General features: G+C 42.9%; 1 protein-coding gene across 1 annotated transcript in view; it reads left to right on the top strand.

The window, feature by feature from the left end:
• Positions 1 to 16,082, top strand: part of ITGB5 (integrin subunit beta 5) — a 125,832-nt gene that overhangs the window by 25,945 nt on the left and 83,805 nt on the right. The window contains exons 3-4 of the mRNA XM_053564172.1: positions 1,332 to 1,536; positions 13,199 to 13,448. Of these exons, the coding sequence (XP_053420147.1) occupies positions 1,332 to 1,536; positions 13,199 to 13,448 (455 nt within the window). The remainder of the gene's footprint in view (positions 1 to 1,331; positions 1,537 to 13,198; positions 13,449 to 16,082) is intronic.

Genomic DNA, 16,082 nt, shown 5'->3' with positions numbered 1-16,082 from the left:
GGAGTTTTTTCCCCCTTAGTATAAGTGTTTTGAAATCTCTGTTTAATCTCCATAATTATTTGTAATGACTATATCATCTATTAAAACGATGTACTATATTTTTCTTATGGTTTAAGGATTTAGGTTTACAAGTTCATAAGACTGCATTAGAAATAATACCGTAGGCTCAGCACCTGTAACACAGTGGTTATGGCTCTGGTCACATACATCGAGGGTGGCGGATTCAAATCCGACCTGGGCCAGCTAAACAACAAGGACAACTGCAAAAAAAAAAGAAAAATAGCCCAGCTCTATGGCAGGTGCCTGTAGTCCCAGCTACTTGGGAGGCTGAGGCAAAAGAGTTGCTTGAGCTCAAGAGTTGGAGGTTGCTGTGAGCTGTGACACCACAGCACTCTACCAAGGGCAACACAGCGAGACTGTCTCAAAAAAAAAAAAAGAAAGAAAGAAACAATACTGTAATAAGGTTTTATGTAGTTTTTTTTCCTTTTTCCCAATTATTTTCTTGTACTGTAGTTCTAGGCGTAGACCACTGGGTCAGTGGATCAGACTATACCGCTTCATTGTTCTCCTGAATGGTTGTGTGGTGTCCAGGGCCTGCAAAACATGGTGAATGAACAGCTCAAAGTTAACTCCCTGGCTCTGCACCTGTAGCTCAGCGGCTAGGGCGCCAGACACATACACCGGGGCAGGTAGGTTCAAATCCAGTTGGGCCTGCCAAACAACGGTGACATCAACAACAACAACAAAAATAGCCAGGTGTTGTGGAGGGCGCCTGTAGTCCCAGCTACTAGGGAGGCTAAGGCAGGAGAATTGCTTAAGCCCAAGAGCTGGAGGTTGCTGTGAGCTGTGACGGCACAACACTCTATTGCAAATGACAAAGTGAGAGTGTCTTAAAAAAAATAAAGAAAAAGTAAAAGTTAACTCCTGCAGGCCTGAGTGGGGATTTCTCAGCCACTGATACTCCTATATCATCTTTTAAGAAATGTGTAGCTCTACAACTTTTGACTATTCCGCTTTCTTTCTCTTGCTAATCATGTATGCAGTTAGGAGTATTTTGACTATCAAAAGAAGGATGAAACCAAATATTTTTTTTATGTGCTTATAGTTGACAAAGTGCTTTCCCATCCAGCACCTCAATTAATCCTCGTGATACTTGGTGAAACATTTGGGGGAGGGACGATGATCATTTCCTCCATTTTCAGGCGAAGAAAAATGGCGTGCAGAGGGTTTAAGGTTAACCAGATGGTGATGTGTCTATGGCCTGTGATGTTCTGGGGAGATGCCCTGACCTCCGCCTCCTGTATTTATTCTTCCCGTGTTTCCCTGCCTAGGACTTTGGCAGCCCCCGGTCTGTCACCTCTCGGTGTGACTTGAGGGCTAACCTCGTCAGGAATGGCTGTGCAGGTGAGATGGAGAGCCCGGCCAGCAGCACCCGTGTCCTGCGCAGCCTGCCTCTCAGCAGCAAAGGCTCCAGTTCCATGGGCGCAGACGTCATTCAGATGATGCCGCAGGAGATCGCCATGAACCTCCGGCCTGGTGAGTTGGGAAGCCCCCAGCTGAGTGGGGGCAGAGAATGGGCCAGGCCAGGTCGGGTAATGATGTGGTGAGGATCAGCCCTCTCAAAGCAGAGTACAGGGCCCTGGGGATGAAGAGAGTATTTTTGCTGTTTATTTTTAAATTGTGGCAAAATATATATAATATCACAGTTACAATTTAACCATTTATTATTTTTTTTTTTCCTAAGATAAAGTAGACTTTATTCAGTACACTGAAAGGTCACATTGAATTTCAAGAAAAACTAATACAAATGATTAATAATTAGAAACAGTATATTGTATTTCAGAGATAAAGAGTCCTTTGGCATTTAGCCCCCTCCTTCACCACCATCAAAAACAAAAGGCAACTATTTACACAAGGATTGTTTTTTTCAATTTAACCATTTTAAGTGCACAGTTCTGTGGCATTAAGTACATTCACAATGTCATGTGGCATCATCACTATTTCCAGAACTTTTTTATCAACCCAAAGAGAAAATCTATACCCATTAAAAAATAGCTCCTCATTCCTCCTGACAACCTGTTTTCTATTAGACTTTCTGACTGTGAATTTGGCTATTCTAGGTTCCTATACGTGGAATGTATGTGTCCTTTGATGTTTGACTCATTTTCCCTGGCACGTTTTCAAGGTTCATCTGCACTTCAGCGTGTGACAGAATTGCATTACTTTTTAGACTGAATAATATTTCATTGTATTGTATACACTGCCTTTTGTTTTGTCTTGTTTTGTTTTGAAATAAAGTCTCACTCTGTTGCCTGGGCTAGAGTATGGTGGCATCATCATAGCTCACAGCAAACTCAAACTCCTGCATTCAGGCATCGTCCTACCTCAGACTTCCAAGTAGCTGGGACTACGGGCAACACACCACCATGCCTGGCTATTTTTAAAATTTTTGTAGAGATGAGGTCTCACTTTGTTGCTCAGGTTGGTCTTGGGCCCTTGTCCTCAAGCCTCTTGCCTTGGCCTCCCAAACTGCTAGGATAACAGGTGTGAGCCACCGTGCCCGGCTTTCCCCATATTATCTATCCGAGGATATTTGAGTTGTTTCCAATGTTTGGCTATTATGAATAATGTTATTGTTTCTTCTAGAAGGATGCTGGTAGATTTATTCCTTAGTTGATGCAAGTTGCTCAGGAAAAATGCTACTTTTAGGAAAAGGTCGGTTCATTCTATTTGCATTTGTGGCATTCTGAAAGGACAGACTTTCAGACATTCTGAAAGGACAGACTCCTGTTTCACAAAACAAAATAATCTCCAAGAGATTATTTTGTTTTGTGAAACAGGAGTCCCTGCAAGCCCTCAAGCTGATTGTACACATATGTAATGTATACATAATAAGGAAATACACAGTTTTCACATACCTACTAAAATACTTGACCTACCCTGTCCTTGAGGAAAGAACTTGCTGAAGGTCTCTCAGTAAGTGGTGAATCTGATTCAGTCCTGGGTCTGTGTGACTGCACACCCATAGTGATCTCTAGGTCACCACTTTTGTCATGTAATAAACTACATAATAGGATCCTTATAGTGTCAAAGGGTAGATGTGCATGTGGCTAAGTGGGGAAGTATCACATTGTTGGTGGGGCCAGATTTCTCCAAATTCCGTTGATTTTTTAGCCTTTTTTCTATCCTGTTGCCTAGGAAACTACTGGCAATAACTATTTATAGATGGTTCATTTAGATGTCAGGGCAGCTTGTAGCAGTGGCTATCCTGGGTTCTAGCATCGGCTCTGTCCCCAGCTCAGGGGGTCTGGGCAGGTTACTCCATCTCTCAGCCTCTTGGGATCTTTGTCACCTTTATTTCTCATAGGCATGTTCAGAGGCTTAGATGAGACTTCTTGTGTAAGTGAACTTTAAACAGTAATGGCCAAGGGTGCTGGATAGAGGTCTGAGCAGGTGCTCAGTGACTCAGAAGTGGATTTTCCAAGTGCTACATATGGGAAGCGCTCAATGACGCTCTTGATGTTGCTGCTGTTATTATTATTGAATGGTCTGCACCATGGGTTTTTTTTTTTTTTTTAAGAAAGAGCTCTGAGTCATCACATATTTGAGAAGCATTTTATTTTGTCTATTTTAATTGTATTAACACTAAGAAACCAAAGAAGGGTGTAAGCAGACCCTGCCGGACAGAGAAACCCAAGCTGCTCGGTTGCCCACCCAGGGATCAGTGGGAGGATTTTTGCAAACTTTCTCACCAGGAGAGACATGCAGTCTTTTTGTTTGGTGAGATACCAAGTTGAGAGAGACCAGGAAGGGAATCCTTATAAAACTGTGTGAGTGGGTAGAAAAAAGTCAGCTGAGCCTTTAATTGGGCAGATGTTTGCTGATGTCCCCGGGGGAGAAATAAATCGTCTTTCATGAAAACAGGCTCCAGGTCAAGGGTTTTAACCTAAAAGAGGATGTAGGGGTTGCTGGAGACTATTAATACATTAGAACATTGTGTAATATAAAAATGTTATCAACTAATGTGAATGCTGTATCTTCTTTTTTATTGCAGTACAATATAACAGGGACTTTAATGAAATTCTTGAAAAATCATCAATTTTACATAGTATTATTTTTCATTTGTATCATATCCTCTATCTTTATTCACATGTGTTCGTGTTTTTCTTATGCTTATACTTGTACTGACTTGTAATTGTATACTGTTTTCAATCAGAAATCTGAAAATGAGGACAAAATTTCACACTTCCAAATGAGTTTACAGTTTCAGATCATCATCGAGGGAGGTTTTTATTAACAACTTTTTTTTTGAGACAGAATCTCGAACTGTCACCCTGGGTAGAGTGCCATGGCGCCATCATAGCTCACAGCAACCTCCAATTCTTGGGCTCAAGTAATCCTCCTGCCTCAGTTTCTTTTTTTCTTTTTTTTTTTTTTTTGTATTTTTAGTAGAGACAGGATCTCACTCTTGCTCAGGCTGGTCTTAAACCTGCGAGCTCAAGCAATCTACCCACCTTGGCCTCCCAGAGTGCCAGGATTACAAGCATGAGCCACTGTGCTTGGCCAACAATTTGTATTTTTGGACTCCCTCGTCTAGAATAGCTCTCAAAGCCGGTAGTGTTCTCACCAAGAAATGGTGGCAAATTCTTACCTTTAGGGTAGATTTAATTCAGGAATTTCAAAAAGCTGAAGATGTCATAGTTTTAATAATTCCAGTTTTTCAAATTACAATTTGAATTAAGATGTGAATATAGGCAAAGAGACTATTTGGTTCAACTTATCGAACAACCCCCACAGAGGAGGGTGGTTTCCCAAAGAGTGGTTTCAGCAATGGCAGGTTTATTTACAATATATATTTATTCATAAAACTCAATGCATGTTTGATTAAAAAAAGTCAGTCTTATTTGACATAGTCACTTCTCCCACTAAACATTTGGATTATTTCTGGTAATTACAAATAAAGTGGAAAACATGGGCCTATGTTTATATAAAACCTGTGAGTCCATGTGCAGCTCGGTCTTGTGGGAGGTGTAGGTACTGGGAGCAGCAAGGTGACAGAGGGCTTGCTGCCCCCTGAAAACACACCCCAACTGTGAGGAGGAAGAGATGAAGACCAGCAGAAGATTTGATGAAAATTTGAATTGCTGGCGCGGCACCTGTGGCTCAAGCGGCTAAGGCGCCAGCCACATACACCTGAGCTGGCGGGTTCGAATCCAGCCTGGGCCTGCCAAACAACAATGACGGCTGCAACCAAAAAATAGCCGGGTGTTGTGGCGGGCGCCTGTAGTCCCAGCTACTTGGGAGGCTGAGGGAAGATCTCCAGAGCCCAAGATTTTGAAGTTTCTGTGAGCTATGATGCCATGGCACTCTAGCCCTGGGTGACAGAGTGAGACTCTGTCCCCACCCTACCCCCTAAGAAAGAGAAGTACAGGCAAACCCCAGATATTTATTTGGGGGAGGAAAGAATAGTATGTTGCAGTTGACACAATTTTCAGTTTAGTAAATGGGAGAGAAATTCCTCTAGACTCTGGGGAGGACTTTCAGGTATGTAAGGCCTGATTGTTGCATTCTATCTTTTTAGAAATGCTTTTGTGTCTCCTCCTTTGCCCACCGCCCCCCCACCCCACCCCTGCCCCAGTACCTCATAGTGAATACCCGTTGATTGAAATGTAACACATTGCCAGCCGTATGCCAGAGTAGTGAAGGACAAGTCTCAACTTAACATGCAAGACACCATGAAGGAAAAAGTTGCTCCAGGATTAAGGAGGAGAAAAAGAAAAGAAACATTTCTCTTTAAGTAGGACTTTTAGTTTAATTTAGTTTTTTTCTTAAGCGGAGACATTTCACATACCACAAAATCCACTATTTGGAAGTATGCAAAATTCAGTGGTTCTTAGTATATTGGCAAGGTGGCATGATTGTCACTAGCAGATAATTGCAGAACATTTTCATCACCCTGAAAAGAAACCGCATGCCCGTGAGCAGTGACTCCTGCTCCCGCCCTTCCCACCTCCATTCAGCCTCTAGCAGCACTAGTCTGTCTGCTTTCTGTCTCCATGGTGTTGCCTATTCTGGACGTTTCCTGTAAGTCATGTAACACATGCCCTGTTGTAGCTGGTTTCTTTCACTTAGCAGAATCTTTTCACGTTTCATCCATGTTGTAACGTGTATTTCACTCCTCTTTATGACCAAATAATATTCCATTGTGTGTAGATAGATAGATAGGTATAGTTGATGGACACTTGGGCCGTTTTCCTCTTTGGGGCGGTAATGATTAATGGTGCTATGAACATTCACGTACAAGCTCTTGTGGGGACATATGTTTTCAATAATCTTGGGTCTATAGCTTGGAGTGGAATTGTTGGGTCACATGGTAATTCTGTGTTTAACTTTTTGAAGAACTGCCAAACTTTAAGCAGGATTTTGTGTAAACATAGGATCATGTTTTCCATTTTATTTCAATACTGAAAACTGTATGTCAGGATAAGAACCTTAGAAAATCCTTAACAAAGAACATAAAATCCTTAAGAAAGGACATAAACTTTAAAGTAAAGCTTATGGAGAATGGTTGAAAGCTAGAGGTGGTTTAAAACACTAAGGCAGTTAGAAAGGATTTATTAATTAAAGTTATTATTTGCCTCAGTCCTTAACCTCTTAACAAATGATCCTTGATTGATACTTTTTTTTGTTTGTTTTACTCATTTTGAAATAATTTTAGACTCACAAAAATTTGCAAAAATAACATAGAGATGTCCAATGTACCCTTCTAAGTTGTCACCAATGGGAACATATGACCAGAGTATGTTTTTAAAACCAGGAAATTTTTTTTTTTTTTTTTGCAGTTTTGGCTGGGGCTGGGCTTGACCACCTCCGGCATATGGGGCTGGCGCCCTATTCCTTTGAGCCACAGGCGCTAACCCCAAACCAGGAAATTGACATTGGTACAATACTACTAACTAAACTGCAGGTAATCAGTTGTTTTGGGGTTTCCTGCAAGCCTCTATTTATGTTTTTTTCTCCTCTCTCCTTCCAGGTTCTACTTTGGGGGAACCCCTTTAGGTATTGCTTCTGCAATAAAATTGCCACCTAGACTGGCAACGTACATGCTTACAGAAATGAAGAAAGGTTTTTGATGGTGGGTGGATAAGTGGTTATTTTAAAGGAAACTAGAAATGTAGAGGCCTATCGCTTGGAGGCAGATACTGTGGAGGCCAATCGTATCTTCAGATGACTTACTGTTTTTGGTTCTATCTGTTGAGAGTCTGAATTCTGAGGTGGGGAACAGGGTGCACGGCAGCCTGGCAGCCTTGTTCCAGACCTGTGAGTCAATTCTTTGGTTCTAGATCATGACTTAATCCTGGAGTGCTAATTACCTTTTACTGTAGTGAACAGAAGAGTCATGTTCATTTTTTTTTTTTTTTTTTTTTTTTTTTGTGGGTTTTGGCTGGGGCTGGGTTTGAACCCGCCACCTCTGGCATATGGGACCAGCGCCCTACTCCTTGAGCCACAGGCGCCGCCCCATGTTCATTTTTATAAACACTAGGACCCTAATTTTCAGTTGTATGCCTTTCATAATATAATTGATTTATATGTCCCCTCCCTCCCTCCCTCCCTCCCCTCTCACCCTCCTTCCCTGTAGAGTCTCATTCTGTTGCCTGGGTATAGCGAGCTCACAGCAACCTCAAACTCTTGGGTTCAAGTGATCCTCCTACCTCAGCCTCCCGAGTAGCTGGGACTACAGGCACTCACCATGATGCCTGGCTAGTTTTTCTGTTTTTAGCAGAGACAGGGTCTCAGTCTTGCTCAGGCTGGTCTCAAACTACTGAACTTAAGCAATCTACCCATCTCAGCCTCTCAGGGTGCTAGGATTACAGTTGTGACCCTCGGTGCCTGGCCTCCCTTCTTTGTTTCAATCTCTAGCAGAAAAGGGTAATTCTAGGGAATCAAAACCACTCATCTGTTTGGGGATGGCAAAAGTCTTTATCAGCTGAAGTTACTACTTTGTCTTACCATTTGAACAAAAATCAATCTTAAAAGTTCCAGTATGAATTCTGTATTCACTCTCCAGAAGTGTTTGGCATCTGATATATGTCCCTAAAGAAAAAGTTAACTTTTTACTTTTTACTAACGGGAATGCAGAGGGAAGAAAGCTGTAAGAATATGTTTCCAGTGGAATGCTAGTTGATACATGATTATGGTGGGAGAACCTGTACTTAAGAACTGAACAGGGACAGGAATTCTGTGCAAAATGCAGGTGGAGCTGTCTGCTTTGGAAACAGGAAAAACCAGAAGGACATGAGAGGGCTGCCCTGGGGCAGGGGTGGCTTCATCCTCACAGGTGCTAGATGATCGACTTCTCTTTGGAGCTTGCATTATCTTGTTTTTCTCTGATCTGCCACTGGTCTGGAATGGGAATTATATGGAACAGCTCCAGGGGGCAGGGGTGCAGCTACTGGGATGGGAGTCTGTAGGGATCCTGTGTGGAGAGAGAGAGTCAGCACCAACAGGCACAGACCCAGCTCTGACAGCAGAGGCCAGAAAGGCTGTGCACGCTACCAGGCACAGGGGGAGATGGTGACTGGTTTAAAGCCTCAGGTGGGGCGTGGGAGCAGTGTGGTGAAAAAGAGTGGGAAGGAGGATAGTGGCTAAGTATGTAGGGTTCTGGAGATGCACCCAAAGGTGGGAAGCCTGCCCCAGGCCTTCTCTTTGCAGAGAGGTGGCTTCCCCATGTGTCTGCTAACACCGAGACTCCCCTGTGGGGGAGTTGGTATGCAGGCAGCTGGACACCCACACCAAGAATCCTACCAGGAATTTCATTTGTGCCAGACTTGCTGACAGAACATTCCACATTGCCAAGGCCCACTCAGGAGTTTGTGGCATTTAAAATCAAACATATTAGAGGTGGCAATGAACCCTCTTTCTGAGCATTAAAACGGGGTGGACATAAAGTTCACGTGCAACTTAAAAGAGTTTAAAATAGTAATTTGTGTGTGAACTTTACGGACACCTGTATTACCTTCCTTACATCCCTCCTTTTCTGGAAAAATGTGAGAAATACTTACTTTTAACATTTGCAGCCCTCCTTTGGAAGTGTGTTTTTTTGCGTGTGTTCTTTCATGGATCAATTTCTTTTACAATTGAATGCCAAGAGATGTCTCACTTCAGAATGATACCATCTTACCATACAAAGGGACCTAGCATATATATGTATTATACCTTAGTTCCCTTTGCCTTTGTATTTGGAATATTTGGAGTTAAATTTATATGCCCAAGGCTATAGCCATTCCAACTCAAGTTTCTGACAGAATTTTCTTTGTTTTTTTCAAAGTCTCAAAAAATAGACAACTAATGTTTATAAATAAAAATAGAAGATAATTTCAAAAAAACAGATCATGCCAAATCTTATAGACAATAGAAAAAGAAGAAATACTTCAAATTCATTCTACTTCATCTACCTGATATTAAAATTGGAAAAAATATATTACTATAAAGGGAGATTACAAACATACTTCACTTATAAACGAGGATGCAATATCCTAAACAACATATTAACAAATTGAATTAAAAATTATTGTTCTAATAATGTACTTTGGTTAAAATTAAATCCAATTTATGTGAGAATTCGTCGCTATTTTCTTTTCTTTTTTTTCTTTTCCTTTCCCTCATCCCCTCCCTCCTTCTCTGTCTGCTTGCCCCTTCCCCCATACCCCACCGTGTCATTAATTGTCATTAACTGTCCTCATATCAAAGTTGAATACATGGGATTCATACTCCTCCATTCCTCTGATAATAATGTGTTCCACTTCCATCCAGGTTAATACAAATGCTGCAAAATCTCCATTTTTTTAATGGCTGAATAGTATTCCATGATATACATATACCACAGTTTGCCAATCCATTCCTGGGTTGAGGGACTGACAGAATTTTCTTTTTTTTTTTTTTTCCACTTAAAACAGCATGCATTTATTTATTTTTTTTATTGTTGGGGATTCATTGAGGGTACAATAAGCCAGGTTACACTGATTGCAATTGTTAGGCAAAGTCCCTCTTGCAATCATGTCTTGCCCCCATAAAGTGTGACACACACCAAGGCCCCACCCCCCTCCCTCCGTCCCTCTTTCTGCTTTTCCTCCCCGCCCCATAACCTTAATTGTCATTAATTGTCCTCATATCAAAATTGAGTACATAGGATTCATGCTTCTCCATTCTTGTGATGCTTTACTAAGAATAATGTCTTCCACGTCCATCCAGGTTAATACGAAGGATGTAAAGTCTCCATTTTTTTTAATGGCTGAATAGTATTCCATGGTGTACATATACCACAGCTTGTTAATCCATTCCTGTGTTGGTGGGCATTTAGGCTGTTTCCACATTTTGGTGATTGTAAACTGAGCTGCAATAAACAGTCTAGTACAAGAGTCCTTATGATAAAAGGATTTTTTTCCTTCTGGGTAGATGCCCAGTAATGGGATTGCAGGATCAAATGGGAGGTCTAGCTTGAGTGCTTTGAGGTTTCTCCATATTTCCTTCCAGAAAGGTTGTACTAGTTGGACTGACAGAATTTTCTCTCTCTCTTTTTATCCCCACAAGAAATTGCTCTAATAATTGACTTTTCAGGGAACTGAAGCCAAAGTTTTCCTTGTGTAGCAACATTTGTATGGTGTTTATTATACATTATCTCCTTCAGTCCCCACCATAATTAATATTCTTCCCCCTTTACTGATGCAGGCACTGGGCAGCAAGTTGAAAGGAGCCCAGGTTCACCTGAACTCTTGGGGACAGGGTCTGGATTGGAACCTAGCTCCCCCTCTTCCTAGCCTGGGGCTGGCTTTCCCACAGTGCTTCCTAAACTCCTGGAATCCAAGCCAGTTCCCTCTCTGTTTCTTGGTTTTAAAATGCCTATCTGTTAATGACACATAACTCATAGCAAAACAGAAATAAATTCTAGACCAAAGAAGGTATGGCTGGGAACTTGGGAGGAAAGGGGATCAGTGGCAGAAAATGTAGAAGCCCCTAAAAGCAGTGATGGCATTGGGCAGAGGAGATATGATGGCAGGCTCTGTTCATTTGGGCTCTGTTTTCTGCCCGTGCAGGAGCCAAGGAAGGGCCTCCCTTCTCCCATCTCCTCTCTCCTCCCCGCCCTTCTACCCCTATGTTGTATCATCTAAGGGACCAAACTTTGGAGGGACCTGCTCTGTCTGCCTGATGGGAGCCAGAGACAGACCATGCAGCAGCCTGGAATTCATTCTGGAAGAAATCTTGAACATTCCTCTGTTTGAGTCAGACTCTGATGGTTTTAAAAATAGTCTCATACCAGCAGGCAACTGACGCTGTACCAATATTGAGGCAGCCAGGACAGTACATGAAGGACGCGTCAGGGAAAGCAGGCTGGGAGCTGCCGCTCCAGCTACAAATAGTAATTACAGTAACCGTATTTCATGGGTGCAAGCCTTCGCTGCTTCCACAACACTTCTCTCCCTCTCGAATACATCACAGCCTTAATCACTGCTGCGAGCATTGTTACTTCCGTTTCACATTAGGGAAAACTGAGGTTCAGGCTGTACCCCTTGTTGAGGGACAGAGCTGCACCTTGAACTGAAATCCTTTGATTGATTCCTCTCTTAGTGTAGTTAATGAAATATGCTTTGTCTGGGGTGGGAAGCAGAAAGGGCACATAAAAGATTAAGTCCTCTCCCCTGCAGGTTTAAGAGTGCTTCGTTTTGCTGGCTGTCAGCTTGAGGTGAAATATTGTGGGTCTAAGATGTGGCTGTCAGCACATCAGGTGTGGACCCCTAGACCAGGAGAGAGCCTGTCTTTGCTGTGCTCCTGTGATCACACAGAGAATATATCCATATTATGATGTGTGTGGACAGTTCTGCTGCAAGATAAGTAGGACTTCTCCAGTTGCTCCGGAAAGGCTAATGAGCCTCGGGGAGATAGCATTACCAGCATTACCCATTACCGTGGGTCCTCCAGTTCCTGCCCTGACTTGGGCCTCTCTAAACCCTGTAGTGTGCCATAGCAAAGGCCACACCTCCCCGACACTAGCATTTTCTTTGTTCTCTTCCTCTGAGTCAATTCTCTTGTCCTCTGTTGGCTACCTTATTACAGAACCCAAACTATCTTCCCTTTACGTATAGCTGTGTGTTTCTTTTCTCTTTCTTTCCCTCCCTCCCTCCCTCCCTTCCTTCTTTTCTCTGATGGAACTAAAATTTGGAATTCATTTTCTTGTATTTATATATGTAATTTCTGATGATAATGAATTATGTCTGGTATTCCAAAAAGTCAACTATGCCCCCAAACTAAATACTAAAATTGTCTGGGATGTGGCTAGGGAAATAGAAACAAAAACAGGTGACATGGCACGGGCATAAATATTTCTGACCTTTGGGATATTTTAACTGCCCTCTGGGCCTTGTGCCTGTTTCTCTTCCCCACCTCGTTCTTAGCCACTCTTGTTCATTTTCTCTTTTGTTAATTTCTTCTTCTTCTTCTTCTTCCTCTTCTTTTTTTTTTTGAGACAGAGTCTTACTTTGTTGCCTTCGGTAGAGTGCTGTGGTGTCATAATTCACAACAACTGGGCTCGAGTAATCCTCTTGCCTCAGCCTCCCAAGTATCTGGGACTATAGGTGCCCGCCACAATACCCACTTAGTTTTAGGGACAGGGTCTTGCTCAGGCTGGTCTCAAACTCCTGAGCTCAGGCGATCCACCCACCTCAGCCTCCCAGAGTGCTAGGATTGCAAGGCATGAGCCACCACACCTGGCCACTTTTGTTAATTTTTACCTGCTTTCTATTCTGCACAAACCTTCCCATCTTAGCTGGGTATTTTTCTGGAGTTGGTGTGTGGTTGGTGGGCTACTCTCTACCCAATCCATGGAAGTGTCCAGCTCACTGTCCGCTAATTACCAAAAGGTCCTTGATGCCGAAAAAACAGAACTCCACTAAGGGGCCTGGCTGTTACAGAGTTTCCTTAGAAATGCTGAGCCAGGTGTTTGGGACAGGAAAACCCTCAGCACCACAGTCCCCTCAGGCACTCTACTTCCAAGAAAAATATTTCTTCTGGGAGACAGACAACCACTAAGGAAAAGTAAGAGGTGAACTTTCTTTAGAAGCAAAATCCACGCCTTCGTCCCTCAGCACGTCCCCTGACCTCTCACCTGCCTGCCCTCTCATGCATGACCTGTCTATTGGCATAGGTGACAAGACTGCATTCCAGCTGCAGGTCCGCCAGGTGGAGGATTATCCTGTGGACTTGTACTACCTGATGGACCTCTCCCTGTCCATGAAGGATGACTTGGACAACATCCGGAACCTGGGCACCAAGCTTGCCGAGGAGATGCGGAAGCTCACCAGCAACTTCCGGTTGGGGTTCGGGTCTTTTGTGGACAAGGACATCTCTCCTTTCTCCTATGTGGCACCGAGGTATCAGACCAATCCATGCATTGGGTAAGTGACCAGATGGCCTTCTATTGGGTACTTAAGGGAGGAAAAACGGAGTAGAATGAAACTTAGCTGAAAGAAAGAATGAGGGCAGGCGTGTTTATGAGGGATGGGTAGGCTTGGGAGTTTAACTTGATCAATGATAAGAGGAAGGTCTCTTCTTCCCTTGCGTGTAAAGAAATGAGCTGTTACAAGGTTGCATAAAGATATAATGTTCAGGGCGTTGCCTGTGGCTCAAAGGAGTAGGGCGCCTGCCTCATATGCTGGAGGTGGCGGGTTCAAACCCAGCCCTGGCCAAAAACTGCAAAAAAAAAAAGATATAATGTTCACAGCATCTTTATTTTTCTGCCTGCCTCTCACAGCACCATTATCTGACATTAATAGAATATAGAGAATGTTCTCCAGGAGTGATGAGTACAGGTGATCAGGGAGGGAATAGACAGGACAATTTAAGCTTTCACCCTTGCTAATCACTTGTAGCAACTTGAGGTGTTTTGGGATAAATGAATTCAAAATTTGACCCCGTTGTTTATGTAAGTGACTATAACTTATCTTGACAAAACTATATGAAAATCCTGTTTTAAAGGTATGAACTTTTTTTCAATGTAAGTCAAGTACCTTTACCTAAAAATATTTGATAAATTACCAGAGAATGGGTGTTTCTTTTCTTTTCTTTTCTTTCTTTCTTTCTTTTTTTTTTTTTTTTTGAGACAGAGTCTCACAATGTTGCCCTCGGTAAAGTGCCGTGGCTTCACAACTCACAGCAACCTCAAACTCTTGGGCTTAAGCAGTTCTCTTGCCTCAGCCTCCCAAGTAGCTGGTACTACAGGCACCTGCCACAACGCCTGGCTATTTTTTTGTTGCATTCATTTAGCTGGCCCGGGTTAGGTTTGAACCTGACACCCTCGGTGTATGTGGCTGGAGCTGTAACCACTGTGCTACTGGCGCTGAGCCAGAGAATGGATGTTTCTAACTGCTGCAACAAACCAAGCCAAAAGTGTACAAAGGCTCAAACTTGCTAGAAAGTTCTTTGCTGCTTACCAAGTCCAACTGGGTCTCATGATCAGTGAACACTTCTCCTCTAAGCAGTGACTCAGGGACCCAGGCCCCTTCTATCTTCCAGGCTTTACCATCTTCCACATACAGCTTCTGAGGTCATCCTGCTTGGAGGATTATATGTAGGAGGAGAGGCTTTTGCTGTTTCTACTCCCACATGGTTTTAAACAGAACTGAATTCCAGCAAGGAGGCTGGAAACTAGCTTAGCTGTATGCCCAGGGATCAGAGGAAGCAGGGTTGGTGAGCACATCTCTGCCACGGGGTGTTTGTGAGTGTGTGGTTGGGAGGATGAGGGGATCACATCCTTCAGTCTCCCTATCACAGCTTCTACTGGGATGGTTTCTTTTCTAGTCTTTCAAGTGTTCTTTTAAATGTCACGATTATGAAGTGTGACTGCAGTCAGTGAAAACTTCCAACTTGTCCCTGCCTGATCGCCACCGTGTTCATTCAACTTTAGTGAGGCTTTGGCATATTAAACCCCAAAATGGTCACCAGATAGAGAACAACTAAGACGTAAATTCTTGCTCAGCGTCAGGTGCCGTACTAAACACTTCATATGGATTATCTCATTTAAATCTCATAACAACCTGTGGAGGTCTCTAAGGTAGGTAGAAGTCAGATTTTAAAGAGGAAGAAACCGAAGCTTAGAGAGAATAAATAACTTACCCAAGATTACACAATAGAATATGAATCCAGACAGACTACTTTCAAAGTCTACGTTCTCATTAATATGATACCCATTTTCCCCCTCCAAATCTTACTACAACACAAATATTTTACCGGTGGCAGAGGAATGATACCCTCTCCACAACCGCCCTACCCCCGCCCTCTAAGTCTTATCTAAGGATAATGTTAGGCTACGCTGAGGTAACATACAATCCCTAAATCCCAGTGGTTCAACACAATGAATATTTTTTCTTGCTGGTGCAGAGTCTAATGAGAGTTGAGCTGCTTTCCTTGGTAGCACAGTGACTTGGGGATCCAAGCTCCTTCCATTTTGTGATGTCATTTTCAATTCTTGGTCTCCCAGCGGCCACCAAGGGGGAGAGATGTTCTTAAGCCCTTGAGCCTGCCTGTCTCTACAAATTCTTTCTGGAAACCTTGACAGCTCCCAGCTCCAGGTTGGGCTGGGTGATTGGGGCAGGTTGCTAATGTGCTGGTGGGGATGGCCTTTTGAACCCTTCCTAATCCTTTGTATACTTCTTAGAAACTGATTTAGGTCTTCCCCAGGGGCTGGGAATTGACACGGATGGAAAAACAGTAAGACAAGAAAAAGTTTTAAGTGTAAAGAGACTAAGTTCCTTAATCATGAAGAGAGGTGCTGGGTGTCATTTTTTGCTGGGTTTAGTGTCTTCCTGTGGCCACTAGGCTCATTATTAATTTGTTCCTGTCTCTAAGGCCCTTTTCAGCTAAGTCCAGGTACCAAAGGTCTCTTGCTGGAGTTTCACTATTTACTAGGACCAACGGCATCTTAACTAAAACTTTTTTCAATTAATCGGGAATAGTGACTTCTTTTCACCTCGGCCTTCAGTGGGCCCTGTCTGCAGAGAGACAGGGTGTGTCTCCACTTTCACTCTTCCGAA

This window comes from Nycticebus coucang, chromosome 16, assembly GCF_027406575.1.
Source record: "Nycticebus coucang isolate mNycCou1 chromosome 16, mNycCou1.pri, whole genome shotgun sequence".
Classification (NCBI taxonomy): domain Eukaryota; kingdom Metazoa; phylum Chordata; class Mammalia; order Primates; family Lorisidae; genus Nycticebus; species Nycticebus coucang.
Note: the sequence above shows the minus strand (reverse complement) of the source record. Positions and strands in the feature narration are given on the sequence as shown.